This window comes from Crotalus tigris, unplaced genomic scaffold, assembly GCF_016545835.1.
Source record: "Crotalus tigris isolate CLP2741 ecotype Arizona unplaced genomic scaffold, ASM1654583v1 scf7180000024340.7048381, whole genome shotgun sequence".
NCBI classification, from domain to species: Eukaryota; Metazoa; Chordata; class Lepidosauria; order Squamata; family Viperidae; genus Crotalus; species Crotalus tigris.
This window is the reverse complement of record NW_024100510.1, coordinates 3,156,491-3,181,393: the sequence shown is the minus strand read 5'-3', so window position 1 is coordinate 3,181,393 and position 24,903 is coordinate 3,156,491. Positions and strand designations below refer to the sequence as shown.

Sequence of the window (24,903 nt, the reverse complement as noted above, 5' to 3'; positions counted from 1 at the left end):
TCTGCCAAGAGGCACCAATCATATAATTGCCCTGGGGTCCATGTGCCACACAGGAGTTGTACAAATTTACATTGAGCCCACCCTGGAAACAACTCACCAGGATGTCTTCTGGCCAATTTAAATGACTGGCCAGCTCTCAGAATTCCTCTGTATATTCAGCTACCAGTCATCACCCTTGCTTCACCATTTTGATGCGGTCATGGGCTTTCCGATCTACGAGGCGGTCTTCGAACTCCTGTGAATTGGTTGAAATCCTTCAGCTCCAGGGCATTGCAGTTGTATAAGGTTACCATCCAGTCAGCTGCACTATCCTCCAGTGCCAGGGTAACTACCCTGACCCTTTCCTTGTCCGTTGGCAGCATCCTCCCATACACTTGCAAGTAGGTGAAGATCTGGGCTAAGAAGAACCACAATCACTTGGGATTTCCATTGAACTTCACCCCCAGAAGTACCAGCTTCACCTCCATGGGCTGGGGTAGCCCCTCTCTGGGTCTTTGGGGAGGGCATGCCTGCTGTGAGGCTGCCACATGGGGCAACTGGCATTGCCACTTTGGTTGCCATTGGCGCCTCTCCATCAGCTTTTTCTTCTACTTCCTCCTCCAATCCTGGGTGTCCCTGCAACTAGGCTTTCAGTTCCTCAAAGGATCCCTCGTGTATTCCATAGTCTGTTTCAGGACTGCTTCCAATAGCTCTGATTTGGGATCCACTTTCCCTTCCTTGGGAAAGCTCTGGATTTTTCTTTTTCGCCTTTTTCTTGCCATCACCTCAGGTGACGATTACTTTCTGAGCCCTTCCTTCCCAGTCTTCCTTTTTTCCAACCCTGAGCAACCACCTAGTTCGATCGCTCTCCGAGAGGGTCCCACTTCTCCCAGGTCCTTGGAAGTGCCTTCCTCGGGGTCCACCAGGGTGATGGCTTCGCTGGCAGGAAGGGACAGGTAGATTGCGACCTACCTCGATAGGGCTGCTGCCTCTCTGGGTTGGGCACTAGGCAGACCTCACTTTATGTAAGGACCTGCCTCAACTAGGTCTCTGAAGAAAGCAGAACTCTTGAAACAGGCATTGTCTCAAAAGGAACTTTTTATTGAGAATTAGTGATAGCAAGAAATCAAAGCAAGGTCTGAGGAATTAGTCTGTGCAAGCACTATATGAAAAATAGTTTTCTATAGTTCCCTCCCCATGGTCACACTGTCCATTTGAATCTCCGCCAATCCACAGGTGGTATATTGTTTTGGTAACTGACTCCTTTGGCGTGCTCTTGAAGGTCTATCTTGGTTTCGTTTCCCTCTGGCTCCAGGAGCAAACATCTTGCAGATAAGGTTGATGGTATTCTGGCGCATTCCTTCCCTGGGGAAGGAATGTGTGGCATGTGCAAAGCAAAACATAATGTATAACCCCACATTAGAATCCCCCCTCCCAACAGAATGGCAGACCCAAAAAATGGTTACAGAAGTATGTATAGGTTAGGAAGAATAGTAATATATCTCTTTGGGGATCTGACATAATGCAAGCACTGAATAAAGGTGTGGCAAAAGTATTAATGTCACTTTCTTTGTCGCCTACATATCTGTGTATGTTATCTACCTATAGTTGTGCTTCTGCTTACTAAATGTGGTCAGCAAGACTCAGTTCTGCCCCAACCACATTCTGCCCTGGAAGGGTCAAGCTTTGCCAATGTGCCTGCCAAGATTTGCATCTCACCAAATCCAGTAGGGCCTTTTAAATCTCAATTGACTCAAGTGAATTAGTTTCCCCTCAAAGCTCAGTGTGAAACACAGATTGCATCATGCTCTTTTCAAATTTCAAATTCAAATTGACTCAGACTTGTTGTGAATTATTTAAATTCTCCCACATAGTATACTAGGTTTTCCACATATTGGACAATATTGTCAGTCCTCAAACAGAAATTAAGTAGAAATATTGGAACACTGCTATCATGTTGCCTGTATTCCTTCTTTTCACTAGGTTAGACATACCCAATTCCTGCAACCATTCTTCATGTTTTAGCCTCCATTAATAGACATCTTGGCACTAACGATCTGTCCCAAAAAGATGTACTCTCTGTGCAGAATAATTTCCAGAGCTTGGGGCAGGAACTTAGCAAAATAGGCTGTAGGCTAACTTTTTCAGAGGTTTTACCAGTGTATAAAGAGCAAAATGGAAAAGGCCAGCATATAGCACAATTCAATATGTGGCTAAAGGAGTGGTGTAAAGGGGAAGGCTTTGGATATATTAGTCACAATGTCAGTAGCTGGTCCAATGAAAAAATGTACAAAAGAGATGGTTTGCATCCATCAAAGAAAGGGACTGAGTTACTCGGCTATAAATTCACAGATTTTCTGGAGGAATATTTAAACTAAACAGTGGGAACAGTGAATTAATTGATACAGAACATCCCTGTCCTCAGCAATCTAAAAACTATAGGGCTATCAGTGCATGTAACATAGATGTGTGTGTGGACAAGAATACCAACCTTGCTGTCAAGCAAAATCAAGCTTTCAATAACGAGTGCCACATAAAGTGCACTAAACAAATAGGTGATAAGATAATAGGGGAACTCAGGCACCACACAGGTTATGTAGAAAGTAAACACAGGGTCGGTCATAAAGGATCAAATGTCTATACACCAATGCACCGAGTATGAACAGTAAACAGGGTGAACTAGAAATTCAGGTTAATGAGGGCAGATACAATATTGTTGCCATCACGGAAACATGGTGGGATGAAACCACAAATGGAACACACAGCTAGAGGGATTTAAATTATTTAAAAGAAACAGACCAAATAAAAGAGGAGGTGTAATTGCTCTCTATATAAGAAATAACTACATCTCTACAGAAATAGAGCACAACAATGATGAAAACTGTCTTGAATGCATTTGGGTCAATATAAAAGAGAGAAAAAATGACATTGCCATAGGTGTATACTATAGGCCACCCAACCAAACAGAGGAAATAGATGAACTTTTGCTAGTCAAAAAGGAAGCAAATCACAATAGTAATGGGGGACTTTAACTACCCTGACATCAACTGGGAGACAAACTCTGCACCAAGTGGAAGATCAAACAGATTCCTGACAAACCTAGCAGACAATTTTGTCTCCCAAAAAGTAGAGAACTAGGGGATTAGCCATTTTGGATCTAATTCTCACTAACAGAGATGAAATGATAGAAGGTGTTGAAGCCACAGGAACCTTGGGAGGTAGTGATCATGCAATATTGGAATTCAACATTATGGAAGCACAAGCAATAGAACATAGTCAAACTAGAGTCTTGGACTTCAAGAGAGCTAATTTCAATAAACTTAGAGAGGGCTTGGGAAGGATTCCATGGATTCCAGGGGAAAACAACTCAAGAAGCTTGGGAAATTCTGAAAAGTGAGATAATAGAAGCCTAGTCTAGCACAATACCAACAAAGAGGAAAAATAACAGCTCTCAAAAGAAACCAGCATGGCTACATAAAGAACTCTCTGATAAATTGAAAGATAAAAAGGACAAGTATAGAAAGTGGAAAGAGGGGCACATAACTAAATCAGAATATCAACAAATAGCCCGAGCCTGCAAAGATGAAGTGAGGAAAGCTAAGGCTCATAAATGAACTAAGGCTTGCGACCAAAGTCAAAAATAACAAAAAAGCTTCTTTCAACATGTAAAAAACAAGAAAAAAGTGAAGGAAATGATTGGTCCATTAGTGGGCGAAAGTGGCAAGAAGGTGACAAGCAATAGGGAGAAAGCAGATCTATTTTTAACTCATTTTTTGCATCTTGTCTTTACACAAAGGGAAAAACAGACCAACCTATCAAAAATAGTACCATAAAAAACACAAGTTAAGATAGGCAAGAAAATGATAAGTGAGTACCTGTCCAGCTTAGACAAGTTCAAATCACCAGGACCAGATGGATTACACCCCAAGGTTCTCAAGGAACTGGCAAATGTGAACTCAGAACCACTGAATTATATTTTTCAAAGATTTTGGAACACTGGGGAACTACCAGAGGACTGGAAAAGAGCTGATGTAGTTCCCATCTTCAAAAAAGGGAAAAAAATGGATCCAGGAAATTGCAGACCTATCAGCCTGACCTCAATACCTGGGAAGATTCCAGAAAAGATAATCAAATAACTAATCAGCGAACACCTAGGGCAAACAAAATCACTACTAAAAGCCAACATGGGTTTGTCAAAATCAGATCATGCCAGACAAACCTTACTTCATTCTTTGACCAAGTGACAAAATTAGTGGATCAGAGGAATGCTATGGATATAATTTACTTGGACTTCAGTAAGGCATTTGATAAAGTAGATCAGCACCTACTACTCGATAAGATAGAAAAAAATGGGTTAGACAGCATCACCACCAGATGGATCCATAGCTGGCTGACTGGCTGTACTCAGCATGTGGTCCTCACTGGAACTGCATCTACATGGAGGGAAGTGTGTAGTGGGGTGCCCCAGGGCTCTGTTCTAGGCCAGTGCTCTTCAACATCTTCATCAAGGATTTGGACGAGGGGATAGATGGGGAACTCGTCAAATTTGCGGATGACACCAAGTTGGCAGGAATAGCCAACACTCCAGAAGACAGGCTTAAGATACAGGAGGACCTGGACAGACTTGAACACTGGGCGCTATCTAACAAAATGAAATTGAATGGTGAAAAAAGTAAAGTTCTGCATTTAGGCAAGAAAAACCAAATGTACAGGTATAGTATAGGGGGTACCTTGCTCAACAGTAGTAACTGTGAGAGGGATCTCGGAGTCCTAGTGGACAATCACTTAAATATGAGCCAGCAGTGTGCTGCAGCTGCCAAAAAAGCTAACTCAGTGCTGGGCTGCATTAACAGAGGGATAGAATCAAGATCACGTGAAGTATTTTTTTTTTATTGAAAATTTTTTAAAAGTTTTACAAATCAACCCTCACCCAATCCCTCCCAAACCCACCCCCCCTCCCCCCTCCCCAAACTTCCCAGAACTGAATATAGGCTTATTTAAAATTTTAAAAAACCTTTTACAACTTATAAAATAATTAATAATAAAATATACATAACATGAACATTAAAAAAAGAAATACTTAAAGAAGTACTTAACAAAGAAATAAAAAAAGAGAGGAAAGAGAGAGAGAAAGAAAAAGAAAAAGAAAGAAAGATAAAAAATAAAAGAAAAAAGAAGAAAGAAAACAAAAGACAGAAAAAGAAAAGAGAAAACAATCTATACAAACTATGAAAAAGCTAAATGATATTTTTCCATATCCAAATTATATTGTATAAAATTTATCCATTTTTCCCATATAACAAAAAATTTCTCTTGAGATTGCTCCTTTAAGAAAGCCGAAATCTTTGCCATTTCCGCCAAGTAAGAAACTTTATAAAACCACTCTTGTAAAGTAGGCAAAGATTCCTTCTTCCAATATTGTCCTACTAACAGCCTTGCGGCTGTAATCAAACTTAACATCAATATAACTTCCTTAGCATCACAATCAGTAACAATACCTAATAAAAATAATTGTGGGGTAAATTTAACCCTCCTTCTAAAGATTCTTTGAATATTCCACCATATCTTAATCCAAAAAGCTTTTATATTTTTACACGACCACCAAATATGGTAATAAGTAGCATCCAAACAACCACATCCCCAACATTTAGGCTGTAGATCAGGGTACATAATAGACATTTTTTGTGGATCAAGGTGCCATCTATAAAACATTTTGTAAAAATTCTCTCTTAAATTCTGCGCTTGTGTAAATTTAACATTCCTCACCCAGATAAGTTCCCAGGTATCCAATGGGATTGGTTCACCAATATTTTGTGCCCATTTAATCATACAATCTTTGATTAATTCAGATTCTGAATCTATTTCAACTAAAACCCCATAAACCCTCTTAATATGAGTTGGTCTTTGATCCCTTACTTGTTTAAAAAGATTTTCATCTTCTCTAAGCCAACCCATATTACGATCCGTCTTCCATCTATCCACTATTTGTCTATATTGAAACCATGAGTAAGTAATGTTTGCATGTACTAAGTCTTCCAAAAATTTTAACTGCCAATTTTGACCATCCCATCTAAGTAGTTGTGTATAAGAAATCGTATCCATCTTAACTCCTCTCTTTATCCCCTCTATCGCATGCCAAGGTATAGCCCATAATGGTATTTTAAAATCACTTTTATAATATTTCCTCCACACCCTAAGCAAAGAAATCCTTATAATATGAGATTTAAAAACCCGATCCACTTTTTTATTAAAAATTAAATAGGCATGCCATCCAAAAAGTAAATCCCAACCCTCCAAATGAAGTATTTCTACATTTGTTAAATTCGTCCAATCGCTAATCAATGTTAGGACCACAGCGTCATAATATAGTTTCAAATTCGGTACCTTGAGTCCACCTCTCTCACGAAAATCTTGCATAATTTTAAGTTTTACCCTTGGTTTTTTCCCTGCCCAAATAAATTTATTAATACCTTTCTGCCATTCATTTAAATTAAGTTCATTCTTTAAGATAGGTAACATTTGAAACAAAAAAAGAAATTTTGGTAGGACATTCATTTTAATAACTGCAATTCTACCCATAAAAGATAGCTGTAAGTTATCCCAATTCTTTAAATCCTTCTGTACCCCAATCCACAACTTTTCATAATTGTTTTTATACAATTTTACATTAGAAGCAGATAGTATGACCCCCAAATATTTTACCTTATCAACAACTTCAAAGTCTGTTAAGTTAACCAAGATCTGTTTATCACAATTAGTCATATTTTTAGGTAGTATTTTAGTCTTATTGTTATTGATTTTAAAACCCAAAACACACCCATATTGATGAATCAATTGTAGTAATTTTACTACCGAATAAGTAGGTTGAGACAAAGTAACAACCAAGTCATCTGCAAAAGCTCTTAGCTTATATTCTTTTTTGTTAATCTCTATTCCTTTTATTTCTTGAGACTCCCGAATTTTAATCAACAAAATTTCCAATGTTAAAACAAATAATAACGGAGATAATGGACATCCCTGTCTTGTACCTTTTTCTATTGTGAAAACCTCTGACAAACCCCCATTAACAATAAGTTAAGCAGTCTGTTTTTGACATATGTTAGATAAAGCTTGTAATATATTTTGTCCAAAATTCATCTCCTTGATTAAAGATAACATAAACTGCCAGTTCAATTGGTCAAAGGCTTTTTCAGCATCCAAAAATATCAGCCCTGCAGAGACTTGGTTGTTTTTATCTAAATATTCTAATAAATTAATAATTTGTCTAACATTATTTTTCATATATCTTCCAGTTATAAAACCCGATTGGTCCTTATGTATAAGCTGCTGCAAGACCCCCATAAACCTATTAGCTATAATTTTTGCAAAAATTTTATAATCCACATTTAAGAGAGATATGGGCCTATAATTCTTGGGCAATGTGAGATCTTGATCCTCTTTTGGAATCAGAGATATAAAAGCATTGCGCCATGACGGAGGAATCTCTAAACCTTGTAATATATTATTAAAAAGCTCACATAAAGGTTGAATCATCTCTTCTACTAGGGTTTTATAATAAATAGCTGTCAAACCATCCGTACCCGGCGCTTTGCCCAATTTCAATTGTTTAATAGCTGTAACAATTTCTTCCTTAGTAATTAAACCATTAATCTCTTTTTCCTGATCTTCTGTTAATTTAGGAAAATTAACTTTACCTAAATAATTGTTTATATCTGTAGTTTGAATATTAGTACTCTTATATAACTTTTGATAATAATCTAAAAAAGATTTCTTAATCAATTATTTCTGATAAACCAATTTACCATTATAATTTATTTTATCTATAGTTCTCTGTCTCTGTTTCTTTCTTAACTGATAAGCCAGCCATCTCCCTGGTTTGTTAGCATTACAAAATGTATTTTGCTTCATAAACATTAAATTAGTTGCAGCTTGGTCAGCCATCAACATATTAAATTGTGTTTTTAACAATTTTATAGCTCCTTTCACCTTTTCATCTAAAGGATTTGAAATTAAAAGCTTCTCTTTTAATTTAATCTCATCTTCCAATTCTTTACGTTTCTGAGTCTGCTTTTGTCTATGAAAGTTATTCATTTTTATCAAAATCCTGCGCATAAAGGCTTTACTTGCATCCCATACCATTGACATTGATGTTCCCTTATACATGTTTAAAACAAAATAATCCTTTAAACATTCCTTTAATTTTTGAACATTTTTTTCTTGTTTAAATAAATTCTCATTCAACCTCCAGGATCTCCTCTCCTCTTTCTCAGCAACCAGTTCCATCCAAACTGGACTATGATCTGTCAATGACCTAGGAAAAATTTTTACATTCTTCACCCTGTTATATAAATCTGTTGTAATCAGGAAGAAGTCAATCCTTGAGAAAGATTGGTGTCTATCTGAGAAGAAAGTAAAGTCTCTTTCCTCTTGATTACGTTCACGCCAATAGTCTCTCAATTCCCAATCTTCTTTCAAATCAAAAAAAGCTTTAGGTAATTTAGCCTGTTTGAAGAAAGTAGAAAAACCTTTTTTGTCCTTCTGTGTATCTAAAACACCATTCCAGTCTCCCATTAATATCACTGACCTATAATCCAACAGGGTTATTTTCTGATGTAACAATCTGTAAAATTGTTCCTGTTGCTGGTTTGGTGCGTACAATCCCACTATAAGTATTTTCTTACCATATAAGCCAAGTTCAATCATAACATATCTTCCTTGAGGATCTGATTCTACCAGACAAGCTGGTAGGTTTTGCTTAACATAGATTACCACACCCCCTTTTTTCCCAGGGGCAGGAGATAGAAAATGAGATCCCAGGTGAGCATTAGCTAAATATTTTTGGTCTTTAAGTAAAATATGAGTTTCCTGCAAACAAATAATATCATTATTATGTTGCTTTAAGTAATGAAAGATTTTTTTTCTCTTCTGGGGAAAATTAAGACCATTAACATTCCAGGTCAGGAACTTTGCCATCTCCCTTAACCAGGAGCCTGGAGAAGATTCCCTCAAGATCTGCTACTGAGGAATGTATTGCAGAGCTTTTGGGTCTTGCTCCTCCCACCGGCATCGAAACAATCTGATGAGAAGATTCTTTAGCTTCTTTCTTCTGTTGTTCCTTTTCCTTACGTTTGTGTGCTGCACGAGTCATTCTCTGTTCTTTAACCTCTGCTTGACGCATCCATTCCACCTGCCCAGCAGCCATCAAACTTAGTCCTTCAGACTGCTGTTCCACCTCTTGGCCACTCAAGGCTCTCTGAGTCATGGATGAAGATGAGCCTGCTCCCAGGACCGTGTTGTAAAATTCTTTTGGCAACCGTGTTAAGTCTATAACGTGTCCCCGCATGGCTCAGAGCAATACCCATCGGAATCTCCCATCTAAATGGCATCAATCTTGTTTTAAGTTCATTTGCTAAAAAACCAAAATCTTTTCTGCTTCTTAAAATTTTGGATGGGATTTCCTTTAAGATAATAATATCTTGGGCAGCAATCTGGAATCTCTTGTTATAAAAAGCTTGTAAAATCTGATTGTGCAGAGACTTCTTAGCAAAGTAAATCACCACATCTCTTGGCAAATTCTTCTGTTTCGCAATCCAAGAATTAACTCTGTAATTTTTTTCCACTTCTCCACGTAATTCCTCTTTATCTGTATTCAAAACAACAGCTAAATCATTAATCACCATCTCCATCAAATCTTGATTCATATCTTCTTTAAGACCCCTAATTCTCAAGGCATATTCCATCTGTCTATACTGAAACATAAGATTATCATCTTGTGAAGTTTCCACCTTTTTTTCCATATCTTGAAATTTATACTCAAGAAAATCTACTTTTTCCACGACTTCTTCCACTCTGGAGTCCAGCTTCACAACCACAGAAGCCAATCCAGATAAAGCTGAGACTATATCTTGCCTCAAAATAGTATTATTCTGTTCAAAAAGCTCTTTCATTTCTTTCTTCATTTCCTCCTTACTTTCAGACTTGCTCTGTTCCAAAAGTTGCTTCACTTCCTCCCTAAATTGAGACACAGAATTTTCCATTATATCTTTAATGTCTTGTGCAGACGAGCCTGATGGGGGAGGAGAAGGTGGAGATGTAGCCTTAGGTTGCTGCACGGGTGGTGTAACTTTAAGTTGTTGTTGAACAGTTGCAATAACAGGAGAAGAAATCACCTTAGAAACTATAGAAGCTGGTTGTCTCTTTGAAGCCATTTTTTTAAAATTAGTCCCTCTTTCTTTCTTCTTAAAAAAAAATGCTTAAATCTTTACAAATAAGAAAAGACCAGGAAAAGTGCAATAAAAATAAGAACCTCCAAAGCACTTTAAAAGGAAAAAGAAAAGAAACTTAAAAGAGAAAAAGAAAGCAATGCTAAGCATACATTTCATTCAGTCCATCTTTTCTTTCTGGAGATAGAAAAAAAAAACTTTCAAAGCGCCATTTTACTTTCACTCTCACTTTCCGCCCGAAGAAAAAAAATAAAAAAAAAAGAGTCAGCATAAGCTAAAAAAAGAATTAAGAAAAATAAATCTTTAACTCTAAGTAAAATCCTTTAAACAGTTCTGTCCGCTTTAAAAATCACTCACCAGAAAGCTTTAAATGCGGAGATGGTAGCGGCGTTTTGCTTTGCTTCCAAGGAAACAAAGACAACTGAGAGGCGGAGAAGGCACGAACTCCGAGGGAGCACTCTTTCTACCTCCCCTAAAAAAAAATCCAGGGGAGGTTAAGAGGTTCTACCTCTATTCATGCAGTCTCTACCCCTTCCCTTCGCCCGGGAAGGGGATTTCGAACCGCGGGCCAGCTGATGAACGCTGTGCTCCGCAGATCTGACACCGTCTCAGGAGGACGGCTACAAAGTAGCCGCCATCACCGTCGCTTGACCACCGGAAGTATCAAGATCACGTGAAGTATTAATACCCCTTTACAATGCCTTGGTAAGGCCACACTTGGAATACTGCATCCAGTTTTGGTCACCACGATGTAAAAAAGATGTTGAGACTCTAGAAAGAGTACCGAGAAGAGCAACAAAGATGATTAGAGGACTGGAGGTTAAAACATATAAGGAAAGGTTGATGGAATTGGGTATGTCTAGTTTAATGAAGAGAAGGATGAGGGGGGACATGATAGCAGTGTTCCAATATCTCAGGGGCTGCCACAAAGGAGAGGGAGTCAAGCTATTTTCCAAAGCACCTGAGGGCAGGACAAGAAGCAATGGATGGAAACTAATCAAGGAGAGAAGCAACCTAGAACTAAGGAGAAACTTCCTGACAGAACAATTAACCAGTGGAACAACCTGCCTTCAGAAGCGGTGAATGCTCCAACACTGGAAGTTTTTAAGAAGAGACTGGGCAGCCATCTGTCCAAAATGCTGTAGGGTTTCCTGCCTTAGCAGGGGGTTGAACTCGATGACCTCCAAGGTCCCTTCCAACTTGATGATGATGATGATATATCCATTATTCATAAATGTCCATTAAATTGGAGAGTATATAATTTGCAGTGGCTTGATTGGCATTATGATTATCTCATTATATCATTTTCATCATTTGTAGAATAAATGAAAAATTACCTTGCCTCATGCCAAGTCTGTTGTATCAAGGTCCCTTAGAATGAGGTTTCACTCTCTGCCTATTTAATTAACATTCTAACTGCTAATAAAACTGCTTAATTGATTCTATTTTATTGATAGAAGACAATATTTGTAGCTCAGGGTTGACATGTGAAGTCCTTGGTGCTAGCGCTCATGGTGTTACCTAGTTTGGTATGTATTAAAATATCTGTAAGAAAACCACCAAGCTCAGAGACTATCAAGGACCCCACATGATTCTATTTTACTGGTTTGTTATGCGTATGTGCATTTCACATTCTTCTCAATAATACTTTATTGATGTATGTATTAAGGGTGAAGCTGGATTAGGTCTCCCAGGTGCTAAAGGCTTTCCTGGTCCCCAAGGACGAGATGGTATTCCTGGATCAAAAGGTGACCAGGGATATCCTGGTGTGCCAGGGGACAAAGGACTTCCTGGCGTACCCGGTCAGCCAGGATCTAAAGGTAAGGCTGCCCTGATTAGCTACATTTTTATGATACAGGATTTTTTTCCCTGTGCATGCCATACCTTTTGTAATTAAAATAATGTCAGCCCTGCCTCAGCCTGGATTCCTAAATAAAAATGATCCTTCGCTCCATTTGTTGCAAAAGGTACAGTTTTATTAGAAGTTAAGTGAACTTCAATAAAACAAAGTCAGAACTCAAATTTGGGCACCAAATTCCCCAAGTGTAATGTTCTTCCCTCTTAGGTACTCCCCCTTACTGGCCTCCCTCACCCAATCAGTCCCAAAGGAGATGTTTTTGAAATGGTCATTTCCAGTGTGAAGCCGCCTTCCATTTTCAGCTGTCTGACCTTGATGCTGGGTCTTAGGGAGCCACAGTGAACAGTGAACCCTCTCCCATCCAGAGTCCATGGCAGACTGGTACCGGGCACAGGCGGTGAGGTAGCACTGCTGACAAACTGAATGGTGTAATACCTCACTGGAAGTTTACATGGCTTAATAAAGCTTATTTCCTCATGAATATTTCTTTTGTTGTCTTTTATATGAGAGGTCACTTTTATTCCTCCCTTTGATTGTTAAAGTGTGACAAGGGAAGTACCCTTTTGACTCTGTTCTATGATTACTATCTTTCATAATTCTTTCTAAGCTATGTAGGACTTTTCTTTAAAGTGTTTATCACAGTATAAAGGGCCTATTATTAGTGTCTATAAAGACCAATAACCTTTGAAATGAATAACATGCAAGGTAACTGGCTATGCTTGTTTATTTTTCAAATTAGGTGAACTGGGTCCTCCTGGATTACCAGGTGTACAGGGCTCCCCTGGTGAACCCCAAATGGGCTCTCCTGGCCCCCCTGGGCCTCCAGGACAATTTGGGCCTCCAGGACCACTAGGTAACCTATTCATTTGTTTCCATCACCATTAATGTTGATAAACTGAAGACTTAAGCTAACCTGTTTCAAAATGTATCCTGCACATTTTGTGTAGTTTGATGAAAGGCATCAATATTCTCATTTCTAATTTTTATTAAACATCTGAACGTGAGGAAAATCAGAAATTGCCAGGAGCACATGGGACAAGGAAACAAGCCAACAAATATTTTATTTCACCAATAAACTTTCTAGCAAGGAAGTTGTCCCCTTAGATATAAACTCACATTTGGTCTGTGGGAACAGAACATCTTGAAAGAGTAACTTATGATTATTTTCTTAGTCAAATCAGAGAAGAAATGCTCATGTTTCTGCAAATGATTGGTATGTATTAAAGAGAAAACTATTTAGCATTTTCAGATTCAGAATGAACACATTGGATACTGGAAGCTCTGAATAATTTTTCAGGCAGTCTTAATGGTTGAAGAATTGTTCACATATCAACTGCTGGGGTCATTATCCAAATAGTTAATTGCTCTTTTATTTGGGAAATTAGTAAAACAGTAACACAGAGCCCTGTTCAAAATAGGCATTATTTCCTGTGTAGATGCTACCCCTTGTTCCATTATATTTCAAATATAACAAATATCCTTTGTGAGTGTCTGGAAGAACAGAAATAAAGGGCTGTTCTCAGAGCTTCAGTTTCAGTGGAGACATTCCATTATCCGTGTTTCTCAGAGGCAGATTCTTAGTTGTGTGGGTGTGAAGGAATCCACTAGATTCTGCTCAGGCTGTATCTGGGGTATGGTCAATAAGCTCCCTTTCTTATCCTCACTCTGTATGTCCTTAAATTATCTCTAGCATGGTTATTATAAGTTAGTAAGTTTGTATTAATACTTCTTAGTTAATTTCTAATTTTCACCTATCAAGAAATCTATAAAAGATAGAGGCAGTTTGGAGTTTAACAATTGGATTTTATATTTCCAGATGGGGCGGGTATTAGTGTCACAAAAGCGTTGGAAGATACTTTTATAACAATTTACTATCACTTCCTTATTTGAAAAAAATTCCAATGTAGGATTAGAAGATGCTTTAGAAAATGCCTGTAGATTTTCTAAGATATAATGTAAACGCTATTTTTTCCTTTCCATCACAAGCACTTTTACCCTCATTTTCCAGCTCATTTTATCTGTTAAAGACTTCTTAGAAACTTACAAGGATGAGAGTACTTAGTAAATTTCAGCTGGTTGCCTCAGCATGGACTTTAGATTCTTTATCTGTGGTCAATACTGTTAATATGGCCTTTTTTTAAAAAAAAACACCTCGGAGTAATTTTTTTCATATGGATAATGTATTTCCTACAAGGTTCCTTCCTTCCAGCATAAGGCTTAACATTTCCTTGTATCTGTCTGCCTGACCCTGTCTATTCCTGAAGAGCTGACAATGGACTCTGCTATTTGCTTCAGTGTGTTATACCATCTGAAGATTAACAGATGCCCAACTGAAAATGCATTTTTTTCCTTCACATTTTTAGGCTTAGTAGCAAATATACTATTTTCTGTGTCAAACATTTTGTTTCCAAACCTCTTTTTGTTTCCTGCAGGACCGCCAGGAATCAAAGGGGAGAGAGGCCACCCGGGTGTCCCTGGGTTGGATATGCCGGGGCTTAAAGGAGATAAAGGTAGCCCAGGAACACAGGGGCTGTCAGGTGTGCCAGGGTTGCCAGGCTTACCTGGCTTACAGGGACAACAAGGACATCCAGGTGTTCCAGGTGGGTAATTCTTTGTAATTAATTCTTTGATATATTATGACTTTTTATGTAATGTGTTCCAGTACACAGAGAAAATAAACAAAAATCTTAAAGCAAAAAATTGGCACTAATATGTGATTCAATTTTAGTTTCACTTCTCTCCTTTGTTTGCTATATACAAGCAGTTCTTATTTAGTGAAAAAAATTGGGACTAGCAGCTTGGCTGTTAAGCTTCGTGAAACTATGACTGTGCTTATGATCTTTCTTCAGTGACATAAGTTACTGTGAAAATAGAAATTGAAATATATTATATAAATTTATGAATAATGAGGACAATTAATATGATTTGCTTTTAGGACTGAAAGGAGAAATGGGAATTATGGGTACCCCTGGAATTCAAGGTCCCCCTGGTCCTATAGGAACTCCTGGAACTCCAGGTGAAAAAGGTAAGAATGACAAAAGGCTAGCCAAATGAAAATTACATTTTGGCAATCTGCTTCTAGGAATTGTTTTAAAAACGAAACAATTAGAAGTAAAATCCCTAAGAGAATGCCAATATCTGTGCTCCTGCTCAGAGTTCCATTCAGGCCTTTGTCTCAAAGGTGGTTTTTTTTCCAAAAGGCAACTGCACTGTGGAGGAGGAGGAGGAGGAGGAGGAGGAGGAGGAGGAGGAGGAGGAGGAGGAGGAGGAGGAGGAGGAGGAGGAGGAGGAGGAACAGTCAAGTTGCCTTTTGAAAAAAACCTCTCTGAGACAACTATGACCTGGATGACTAAGAATCTCCACAGACATTCAGGACCTTTTTGTGCACCCCAGAATGCTGTAAGCATGATGCTCGATGGAAGCAAAGCAAAGTGGGAGAAGAAATGAATAAATGATGAATCAAAGGTTCAGCAATGAGTATAATGTACCCTTAGATGCATTTATGAATAAATGTATAAGAATATTTGTTATGATGGGCTGAGAATTGAATGATCTACAGCAACAATTATATAGAAGTGACACCAGAAGGTCATGCATTGGAAAAGTGACATATTTAAGAGGAAAGTAATTTTGTTTGAGAGAGGAAATAGAATGAATTCTTGCAGGTTATGCATGAATGGGGAAAACTAGGGCAAGAAGATAAATTTGTGTGCCTTGGCAAAATATGAAGATGGGAAAATGGGGAATATATGCAACTTATGGTCAAAAGGAAGCAAGCAGTATGTGCTAGTTTCATATAAAGTTGAAAGAAGCAAAATATAGGTGTGTTGGAATGTGCTACTGCCTTTTTTAATATATGGAAGTGAGTTAGGTATGTCAGAAGAGACATGAAAATAAGTTAAATGTAGTGAAAATGAATTATTTAATAAGTATATGTGGTAATAAAAATATGGATTAAAAATAAGTGGAGTGATCAATTTTTAAATGTTGAATGTTGAGATGATCCTAAAGGGGAAATAAAAGAGGATAAAATCACCAACGGATATGTGAAAAAAGAATGAATGGGTTGAATTGACTTTGTGGATGGATGGAACTGTTTTACATATAACTGAAAAAGTGGAAGAACTTGATTGTTATTCATCTATAGCCAAAGAGAAAAGGGTACAATTAAATATCTCTTGAAAAGCAAAGATTTTATATTGAAAGTTGTTAGGCAGACAATATTCTGTATAACACAACTCCCTGTGCAGTTTCTCCATTATACATTGATTCTCCTTAATTAACCTTAATTAATTAGTTAGCCTTCTTAGGGAGCAAGGTGGTGGCATTACTGGATTCAGTCACTTCTAACTCTTGTGTCCAGATGAACATAATTTTGCCAGGATGGTTTTCACTAGCTTCTTCTTTGAGTTCTTCTAAGCACAAACCAGACCATCAGTGTGGTATCTACTTACCTTGTCATCTTTGCCTTGTAATCCAGTTTCTTTCACTTTTCAATGTTTCCACAACACTTAGGATTTCTACATCTTTTACTGTGAGTTCTTTTTTTTTGTTAAATCTACTTTAAGAAATATGCTGGCAAGTGTAGAAATTATCACTTTAGTTATGTTTTTCTCCCAGTTTTTCAAAGATCCTTTGAACTGTCTCAGGAATTCTTGTTTTCATCTGTCATCTTGTCAGTTTTGATCTTTTCCCTGCCCTGGAGCAGTAGTTCCCTCTCTTGTCTGAATTTCTGAATTTACAAAATCTCAAGTTTCTTCTCACAGACTAAACAAGCCATGTTTCTACCAAACTGCTGTTTTATTTTATTTACTTAATTTTTCAAACTCTTAGAAAAAATCCCAATAATCCAAATTTGTCTAGTCCATTTATACCTTTCATAAATCAATTTATTTTATTTTATTTCTTAACATCTTTAAGTCAGTTTTTCAGACTTCTTGTTTGGAAGACCTCTTTTAACTCTAAATTAACTAAAGATCCAAAAGTGTTTGAACATTCTATACAGTGTTTGAAGAACAGTAAAACTAACAATCAATCTTTAAGCAATGAAACAATAGCTTTTTCCAGACAGAAATTGGGAACTGGAGGGCTGATTAAATAAAAATTAATACTATATTGCCACCTGATGGACTGATATAGCCATTGCAAGTTGGAACACAAGTAATGGGGATGGATACAAGTTTTTTAAAAAATATGTGAAAAGAAAAATAGGATGCTTCTGGGCTTTTAAAGGCTCTTTCAAGAATTTAGACTAGGATGTATGAACATAGGAAGTCCTTTATCCACTATAATAAGACAAATACTAATGGAAATTACTGTATGATGAGGTCAATTTGAAATTGAAAATGAGAAACTCCATTGAAAAAAATTAAACAGGATTACTAAGAAACGGTTCATCATTTAGAAACATAGGAACTCCTTTTAAAGTGTTTAATTTAGAAAATGTAAAAGTGTAAAATTTGCAGAATCCAATGTGGATAGGTCACCAGAACCAGAAGTTTAGACTTCTGAGCCTTCAGACAAGTGCTGGCAATCCCATCTCTCGGGAAACTTCTCTCTCTCTCTCTCCAGAATGTGTAACTTGTATAGAATCAGTCACATAGAAATGTGCCCTTCTGTTTATGACCTTTTCAACATTTAATTGAACGATGTATATTACATTTGTGTGTGTGTGTGTGTGTGTGTGTGTGTGTGTGTGTATGAGAGAGAGAGAGAGAGAGAGAGAGAGAGAGAGAGAGAGAGAGAGAGAGAGAAATAACTTTCGTATTTGAATTAAGTGCTATCTATGTGCTATTATTTTTGTTAAGACAAATTAAAATGATAAGCTTTCAGCTTTCCCAACTTTAGAGCCTTCTCAGAAAACTAAGTTTTGGCGTGCAAATTGGCTGGTTTTCTTTTCCTTTTCCTTAGCTTAACTTTGCACATGAACAGTTTGTGATTCGTTCACAGTCAGCAGTCAGCCATGTCTTTGATGCTATAATTGAGTTTCTACACCACCTTTTAGCAATAATATAGACAATTTGATTTCTATGGATTCCGTATGATGATGTCCATGTATAGAGGCATCATTTTCTTTGTTTTAAGACAATGTTAGCTATGAATAAATCATTGGGATGGTGGAAATTAATAAATTGGCCTTCTGCTAAGCCATGGGTCCCCAACCTCCAGGCCGCAGCCCACTATTCAGAACTGGACTGCGCACAGCTCAACTTGCACAAGGAGCAGGCCAGCACACATCCATATGTGCACAGCTCAAGGTGCATGTGTGTGCACATGCCGGCCCACCACTCATGCGGCCAAGTTCCCCTCTCCTTCCAGCCAGGCTGCCAATTTGCCAATCACAAGCGGCACATCTTGCTTGCATATTCTATCGATTTCAAATTGAACTTGATCACAAAAGCCATCAATCTACTCTACCTCTGCATCGGTAATTGGAGCATAAAATTGAATGATCATCATATTAAAGGGTTGTCTACAAAGTCTGGTCATTATTATTTGGTCATTGATTTGGTCATTGTTGCTAAACTTTGTTGTCATTGTCTTGTAATGGATTTTTAATAGTTATTGCTGATCATCTTTTAATTACTTTGCTATTGAAGGTTTGAAAATGCCATTCTTACTGCCAAGGTTAAAGTGTCCTTATAACATTCTCTGGATTTTGTTCTGCATAGGTAGCCTAGGTTTTCCTGGAGTGGCAGGCCAAAGAGGTGATCCAGGTTTAAAAGGTGAAAAAGGTGAAGCTGGACTCCCAGGGGAGCCAGGATCAATGGAGCATGTTGACATGGAAAATCTGAAAGGCCAAAAAGGAGAACAAGGAGATAAAGGTCTGTCAAATTAAATGATATATGTCATTGTTTCTGTTACATTTTGATTATTTTCCCCTCTAAGCTTAGACAATAATAATTTTGGCATGCCAAATAATCATGTACTTAATGTCTATCCAGACATTTGCCTTAAACTCCATCTGGAACTTATAAGCAAGAAAATATTATTGGCAGGGATATTACAGACATGCAACAGGATGCCAACCTCTCTCTTGCTCAGCAAAGGAAACAAAAATATACTTTCCAAAGTGATGGAGGAAGTAATGGTGGCCACATTGGATAGACTAGTCCTTGAAATGATATTTCTTAGGATGCTGGAGGGCAACATTTAAGCTTAAAAATCAAATACTAGGTTGACAAATCTCTATAGTCAGGTTCCTCCATAGTTAGTTAGTTTCTTCCTTTTCAGATGTAAAGGAATCCCTTTTGCTGGGGTGGGAGTATCAGGAAGACTAAAAATAGCTTTGTAGAGGGTGGAATTTTTTCAGCTGCATTAACTCAAAGGGGATCATCTGAAAAGGCAGATCATCTTCCCTTGATATCAAAGAGTTTCCTCTGCTTTAGCCAATTGGAGGAGCTCTCAGACAACTTCCCCAAGAGTCTGAATGAGACAAAGAGTAAAAATCCCCCTTCCTTCAGGACTAAAGAAATATTATGGAAATGAAACAATTTTATCTCAAAGCAAATGGAAAGATGGGCTGTGTATTGCTCTTTGAAACATATACTGCATAAGTGATACAGGAGAAATATGTATGCACTCTAAAATGCACTGCTTAATAATTAATAATATTGTCACACCAAAGAAACTTGTGTGACTGTTTGAATATGAATGGCTAAACTTAAGGTCCTCTCTAGACTATCGAAGAGCAGACTAATTTTAATGGCATTCACTCATGCAAGAATTAAGGCCATCCAGTGTGCATTCAACAGGATAAAGCAGTCAGTGCCCTACATTTTAGGAGGCAGTTTCAGATTAGTATTTCTTTTGGATGATCCAGTTAGATTGTTCCTCTCCAGGATCCATCCTGTCTTGGGCTGGAATGGCCTGAGATTTAGCTGAATTATTGGAGACCTCTCTTAGACTTGAAAGCACAGTGATTTGATCATAGAGAAGAAAACCACTTTGCTGGCATGCAGAATATTTAGTTGGTTTACTTATGTTATTGAACCAAGGCACCATAAACTGCAATTTTTGCCTCTGAAGTGTGAGATGCTTAAAGTATACTTCTTTTCTGCTGGTCCTTGTTACAAGTTGAATGAACTGGGCCTCTGAATATGATTTTTCTTGAGTCTAGGATTATTACTGAAATCTGGGCTTGAGGTTGGGCTAGTTAATGTTAAATTGTGTGTTTCAGTGTATTCATGTACAGTACATTCAAAAGTACTCTTTGATTTTGTACTGGGATAGAAGCTCTATGTTTCTATCTATTTGGTATTGTGCTAGAAGCTGTGTTTCTATCCATTAATCTTTGTGATATAACCAGAGTTATATAATGCAGAACCTCAAGTGTGGTGGAAAGAGAATCTTGACAGGAAATCAACCTGTTTGATTTTTAGGAATAAAAGGGGTAATAGGAGAAAAGGGATCTCCAGGAATTTATGGCAGCCCAGGAATGCCAGGCAAGGATGGAGATCCTGGTTTACCAGGCCAACCAGGTAGGAAACACTTGATTTGTTTGTTTGTTTTTCAAAATTCTTTTGAATGAAAGCATACAGTACTCTTCCGTGCTATTATTTTACTTTTAATAGCATCACTATGTACTTACATAGCCTAATAGATCTCTCCAGTTACGTCTCTATAACAAAGTAAGTTTAAACCAACCCAACTTTTTTTTTTTTAATTTAGGATCAAAAGGAGATTCAGGCACTCCAGGATTCCCGGGTGAACAAGGATTTCCCGGAGAAAAAGGATCAATGGGTGAAATGGGTTTACCAGGTACTACCCACTATAGACCCTGGATGATTTGGAATTTTGCACGGATTAAATTGCCATCCATCACCTCAAATATTCAAGTTAACTTTGTTTTATGGAAGACAAATACTTAATGTGTAATATAATACAAATGTTGACCTTTTATTTTCAGGGCTACCTGGAGAAAAAGGGTTTCAAGGCCTTTCAGGTGAGACAGGTCAACCAGGATCTCCTGGAATTAAAGGTGAAAAAGGACAGAAAGGAAATGCTGGACTTCCTGGAATTGGCTTCCCTGGAACTTCTGGTGAGAAGGTATACATAATCCTTCATTATGTGTGTTAATGTCATAAACAGCATTTAGATTACTGTGTTAATGCATCTCTAATTTCAAGAGATAGCTATTCAGGACTATGTTTCAATAATAAAAAAAATGAGGGGCAGGGGGAAAAATTGATATATGCAATAAAAAAAATTGTCTCGTCTGGAGTCAGATAATTGGAGCAGCAGTCTTTCCCTGAATTGTTTGATGACACAAGAAGTGAAAGTCTGGGGGTTTCTGCCTGCAAAGTATGTGCATTTCTAAGAGCCCTTCTTCCCTAGCATAATAAGCTCTCATTACTTGTGTGGTCAGAAAATGAAGGAACAGAAATGGCAACTTGAGTGTAAGAAGCATAAGTACCACAGAGAAATAGCTAACCAGTTATTCTGGAGTGGAAAAAATATGCATTAAAATTTGACTCAGAAGAGTTTTGTGGAGCCTGCTGTGAAAAAAATTAAGCAAATATTTTCAGAGCAACAATGCATGCATTCACTCCAGATTGATTTCATCACAAGCATTCAAAGCACAACTGAGTCAGGATGTCTTTGGCTAAGTTAGAGTTGTTGTGGCCTAGAATATAGACTAGGAATAGGCAGTAGAGGTCATCTATTTCAGCTCGGCTCAGTGCAGGACCTGTTATAACATCTTTTACAATCATTTATCTAATTACCAAATTATCAGATAAAGGAAGATTTACCAGTTCACATGCAGTTTGTTTTCCTGACTGGTAGCTTGTTCAATTAGGAAGTTCCTTGCAGTTTTACATCATGTTTGGTCAACTGAAGCTACAGAGAATGTCCACTTTGTCTTCTGTGTGATAATTCTTTACATATTTGAAGACTGCTATAATGCTTCTCCTCAGTCTCTTTTGTAAGCTAAATATATCAAAGTCCTTTAAGATGTGGACAAGGTTCCTTGAAAGGGTTTGGCTGATCACACAAATACTTGATGTATTTGTGAGTGCCAGCAAAGAAGAGTTCACAGGGACAGTCCAAGTAACTTTGATCTATTCATTCCCACTTCGCATAATCTCCATCAACTTAGGCATCTATTCTCAGTAAGAAATATCCCTTTGGGAGCAAGGTTTTACAAAAATCATACTTGGGCAATTCCGGAAATATCTGTTTCTAGGTATCATCTTAGTGTAATGAAATTGGCAGTATCAAAGAACAATATGCATAACATGTTACATGTTTGCATTTTAATGCATACACAACTGCTGTGTTATGGATAGCTTAAGAATGAATAGCATACAGTGAATATTTAGGTTTTGTGCCAATCCGTTGGAACATCTCCCTGTAGTTTTCTTTCTTGGATGGTTGAAGGTTACATATTATAGCAAATTTTAAAATTAACTTCGGGACAAATGGCTGGGAAAAAATACTTGGTATTGGAAAAGAACCGATTAAAAATAAAGCCGAATGTATTATTTTTCTTCTTCTTCTGTCCACAGGGTCAACAAGGATGGCCGGGCAGTTCAGGCTTACCAGGAGAGAAAGGTGAAAAGGGTATTCCAGGTATTTCAGGCATCCCTGGATTCCCAGGCATCAAAGGGCAGCCTGGCCTTCCAGGTTCTCCAGGTGGGTGATCCAAAGCATCCTGTATTATTTTGTGCCAGATATTTAGGCTATAAATTATTTATTTATTTATTTATTAAAATTTATAAATCGCCCCACTCCTGCAGGACTCCGGGCCGCTAACAATAAAAACACAATATAACTTAACAAGACAAACAATACAGTAACATTTATCCAGGGGTCAGATTTTATAAACCCCAGGCCTGCCGGAAAAGCCAGGTCTTAAGCAGCTTTCGGAAAACCAACAGGGTGGAAGCGGTCCTAATCTCCGGGGGGAGCTGGTTCCAAGACATGGGCGCCATCACAGAGAAAGCCCTCCCCCGCAGCCCCGCCAAATGGCACTACTTGACCGACGGGACCTGAAGGAGGCCCAGCCTGTGGGATCTAACCGGACGAAGGGAACTATGAGGTAGTAGGCGGTCTCGCAATTAAACAGGTGTGGTTTATTATTATTACTAATTTTTTTAAAAGGTGTTATAGGACCGCCAGGTGAAAAAGGACAGAAAGGAACCCCCGGCTTGAGTGGTTTTCCAGGCTTAAAAGGACAACCAGGTAAAAGACTTTGGACAATGCTTCATCTTTGTGATTTAAATGGAAGGACAGGTTTTCTCTTTGATATTTATGTTTCGTATACTTGGAGCCGAATTAGTTCATGCTGAAAGCTGACTTAAAGGCTACAAACACAGGTCAAGATGGCAATCTGATCCTAACTAGTAAGATGATATACATGTGTCCTCTGCTTCTGTGATACATGAAATAAGATACCGTGTACTCTATTTTAGCTTAAGTGTTTTTTTAGACAAAATTTGCATTAATCTTATTACAACGCAATACATATTCAACAACATTACAGAATAGTACTCAAATAAGTGGAGGAGTTCTGAACCAAAAATAGCTTGATTTAATTTAATTCTGCTGAATCAAAATTAAATATAATTAATTAAATACAATTAATATGATAACCATGTTTTTTTTCCAAAAACTTTGAAAATTATTCATTAATTTTTGGTGATAACTATACAAGAACTTTGGCTTTTGGGGGACTGTTACATGCACACTTCTATTTCAGGCACAAATGCACTTTTAATTACAGACTTATTTATAAATTGAATTGTAATCACATGGAGAGATATATCCAAGTCATTTGGGATCATATTGATTGATCTTTAGATCTTCTTCCATCTATCTATTAACCAAATTAAGAACTTTTTGTCATATTAAACAATAAAAATGAATTTTTATTGCTTTTCAATTCAATCAGTGCTTTTGGTATTAAAGCAAGACTGTATAATACTTATGCACTTGTGTCAGCCTTGTACCATATTGCAATACTGATTCTTCACAAATAAAAATTAAAAATCAGTTCAAACATTGTAAATGATCAAAATCGTGCATATTCTCACTTGAAACCTTACAAGCTTCAGGTGCTCCTGCTTAAGATCCCATGAGAGCTTTGTGCTTTAATAATCATATTTACTATTTATTGTATTTATTCTGTTCGGATGTGTGGCCATATTTTAACTGTTCGATGGTAATTGGAAAGCATTTATTCACCTTAAACAGCAATGGGTAATCAGTGCTCTGACTTCTAGGAGTCTCATCCCAAGTTCTCCTGTCTGAACAAAGGGGAGTTACAAAAACAAAAACTCTTTTTAGTTCAGTGTTTCTCAACCTTGACAATTTTAAGGCATGTGGACTTCAACTCCCAGAATTCCACAGCCAGCAATGCTGGCTGTGGAATTCTGGGAGTTGAAGTCCACATGCCTTAAAATTGTCAAGGTTGAGAAACACTGTTTTAGTTCATTCTAGAGTTTCAGTGACCTGTCAGTCAGCCAACTGAAAGGAATGAAATGAAATTTATCAGGTACTTTGTCTCTCCCTCCCTCTCTCTCACACACAAAGTGTAGAGAGCCACAGAGATACTTTGCAGGAACTATGCAGATACAGTTACAAAAACAAAAGCATGCTATTAGCCCAGGAAACAGAGAGAAGATCAAAGAACAAGCTCAAACTACCTCCAGTCTAAGTCTCAGGGAAGTAAGAGGGAGAGAAGTCAAGCTTTCAATATTCTGCCAGTGTAGCCTGCCACAATAAAATATAGTTCCAGTCAGATTAGTGGAATCAGTTTCCTGACTTGGCCCACCTCAAAGGGCTCAAAGACACCCAACAATAAACACACAGACACAGTGGTGGTAAACATAGAAGAAAACT

The 24,903-nt window shown here is 37.7% G+C and overlaps 1 protein-coding gene across 3 annotated transcripts in view; it reads left to right on the top strand.

Moving 5' to 3' along the window:
- COL4A1 (collagen type IV alpha 1 chain) overlaps positions 1–24,903 on the top strand; it is a 163,367-nt gene that overhangs the window by 114,072 nt on the left and 24,392 nt on the right. For all 3 annotated transcript variants that reach the window (XM_039326372.1, XM_039326370.1, XM_039326373.1), the window contains 10 exons: positions 11,872–12,022; positions 12,800–12,913; positions 14,493–14,660; positions 14,996–15,085; positions 18,732–18,884; positions 20,442–20,540; positions 20,731–20,820; positions 20,969–21,108; positions 22,569–22,695; positions 23,164–23,244. In XM_039326372.1, coding sequence (XP_039182306.1) covers positions 11,872–12,022; positions 12,800–12,913; positions 14,493–14,660; positions 14,996–15,085; positions 18,732–18,884; positions 20,442–20,540; positions 20,731–20,820; positions 20,969–21,108; positions 22,569–22,695; positions 23,164–23,244 — 1,213 coding nt within the window. The remainder of the gene's footprint in view (positions 1–11,871; positions 12,023–12,799; positions 12,914–14,492; positions 14,661–14,995; positions 15,086–18,731; positions 18,885–20,441; positions 20,541–20,730; positions 20,821–20,968; positions 21,109–22,568; positions 22,696–23,163; positions 23,245–24,903) is intronic.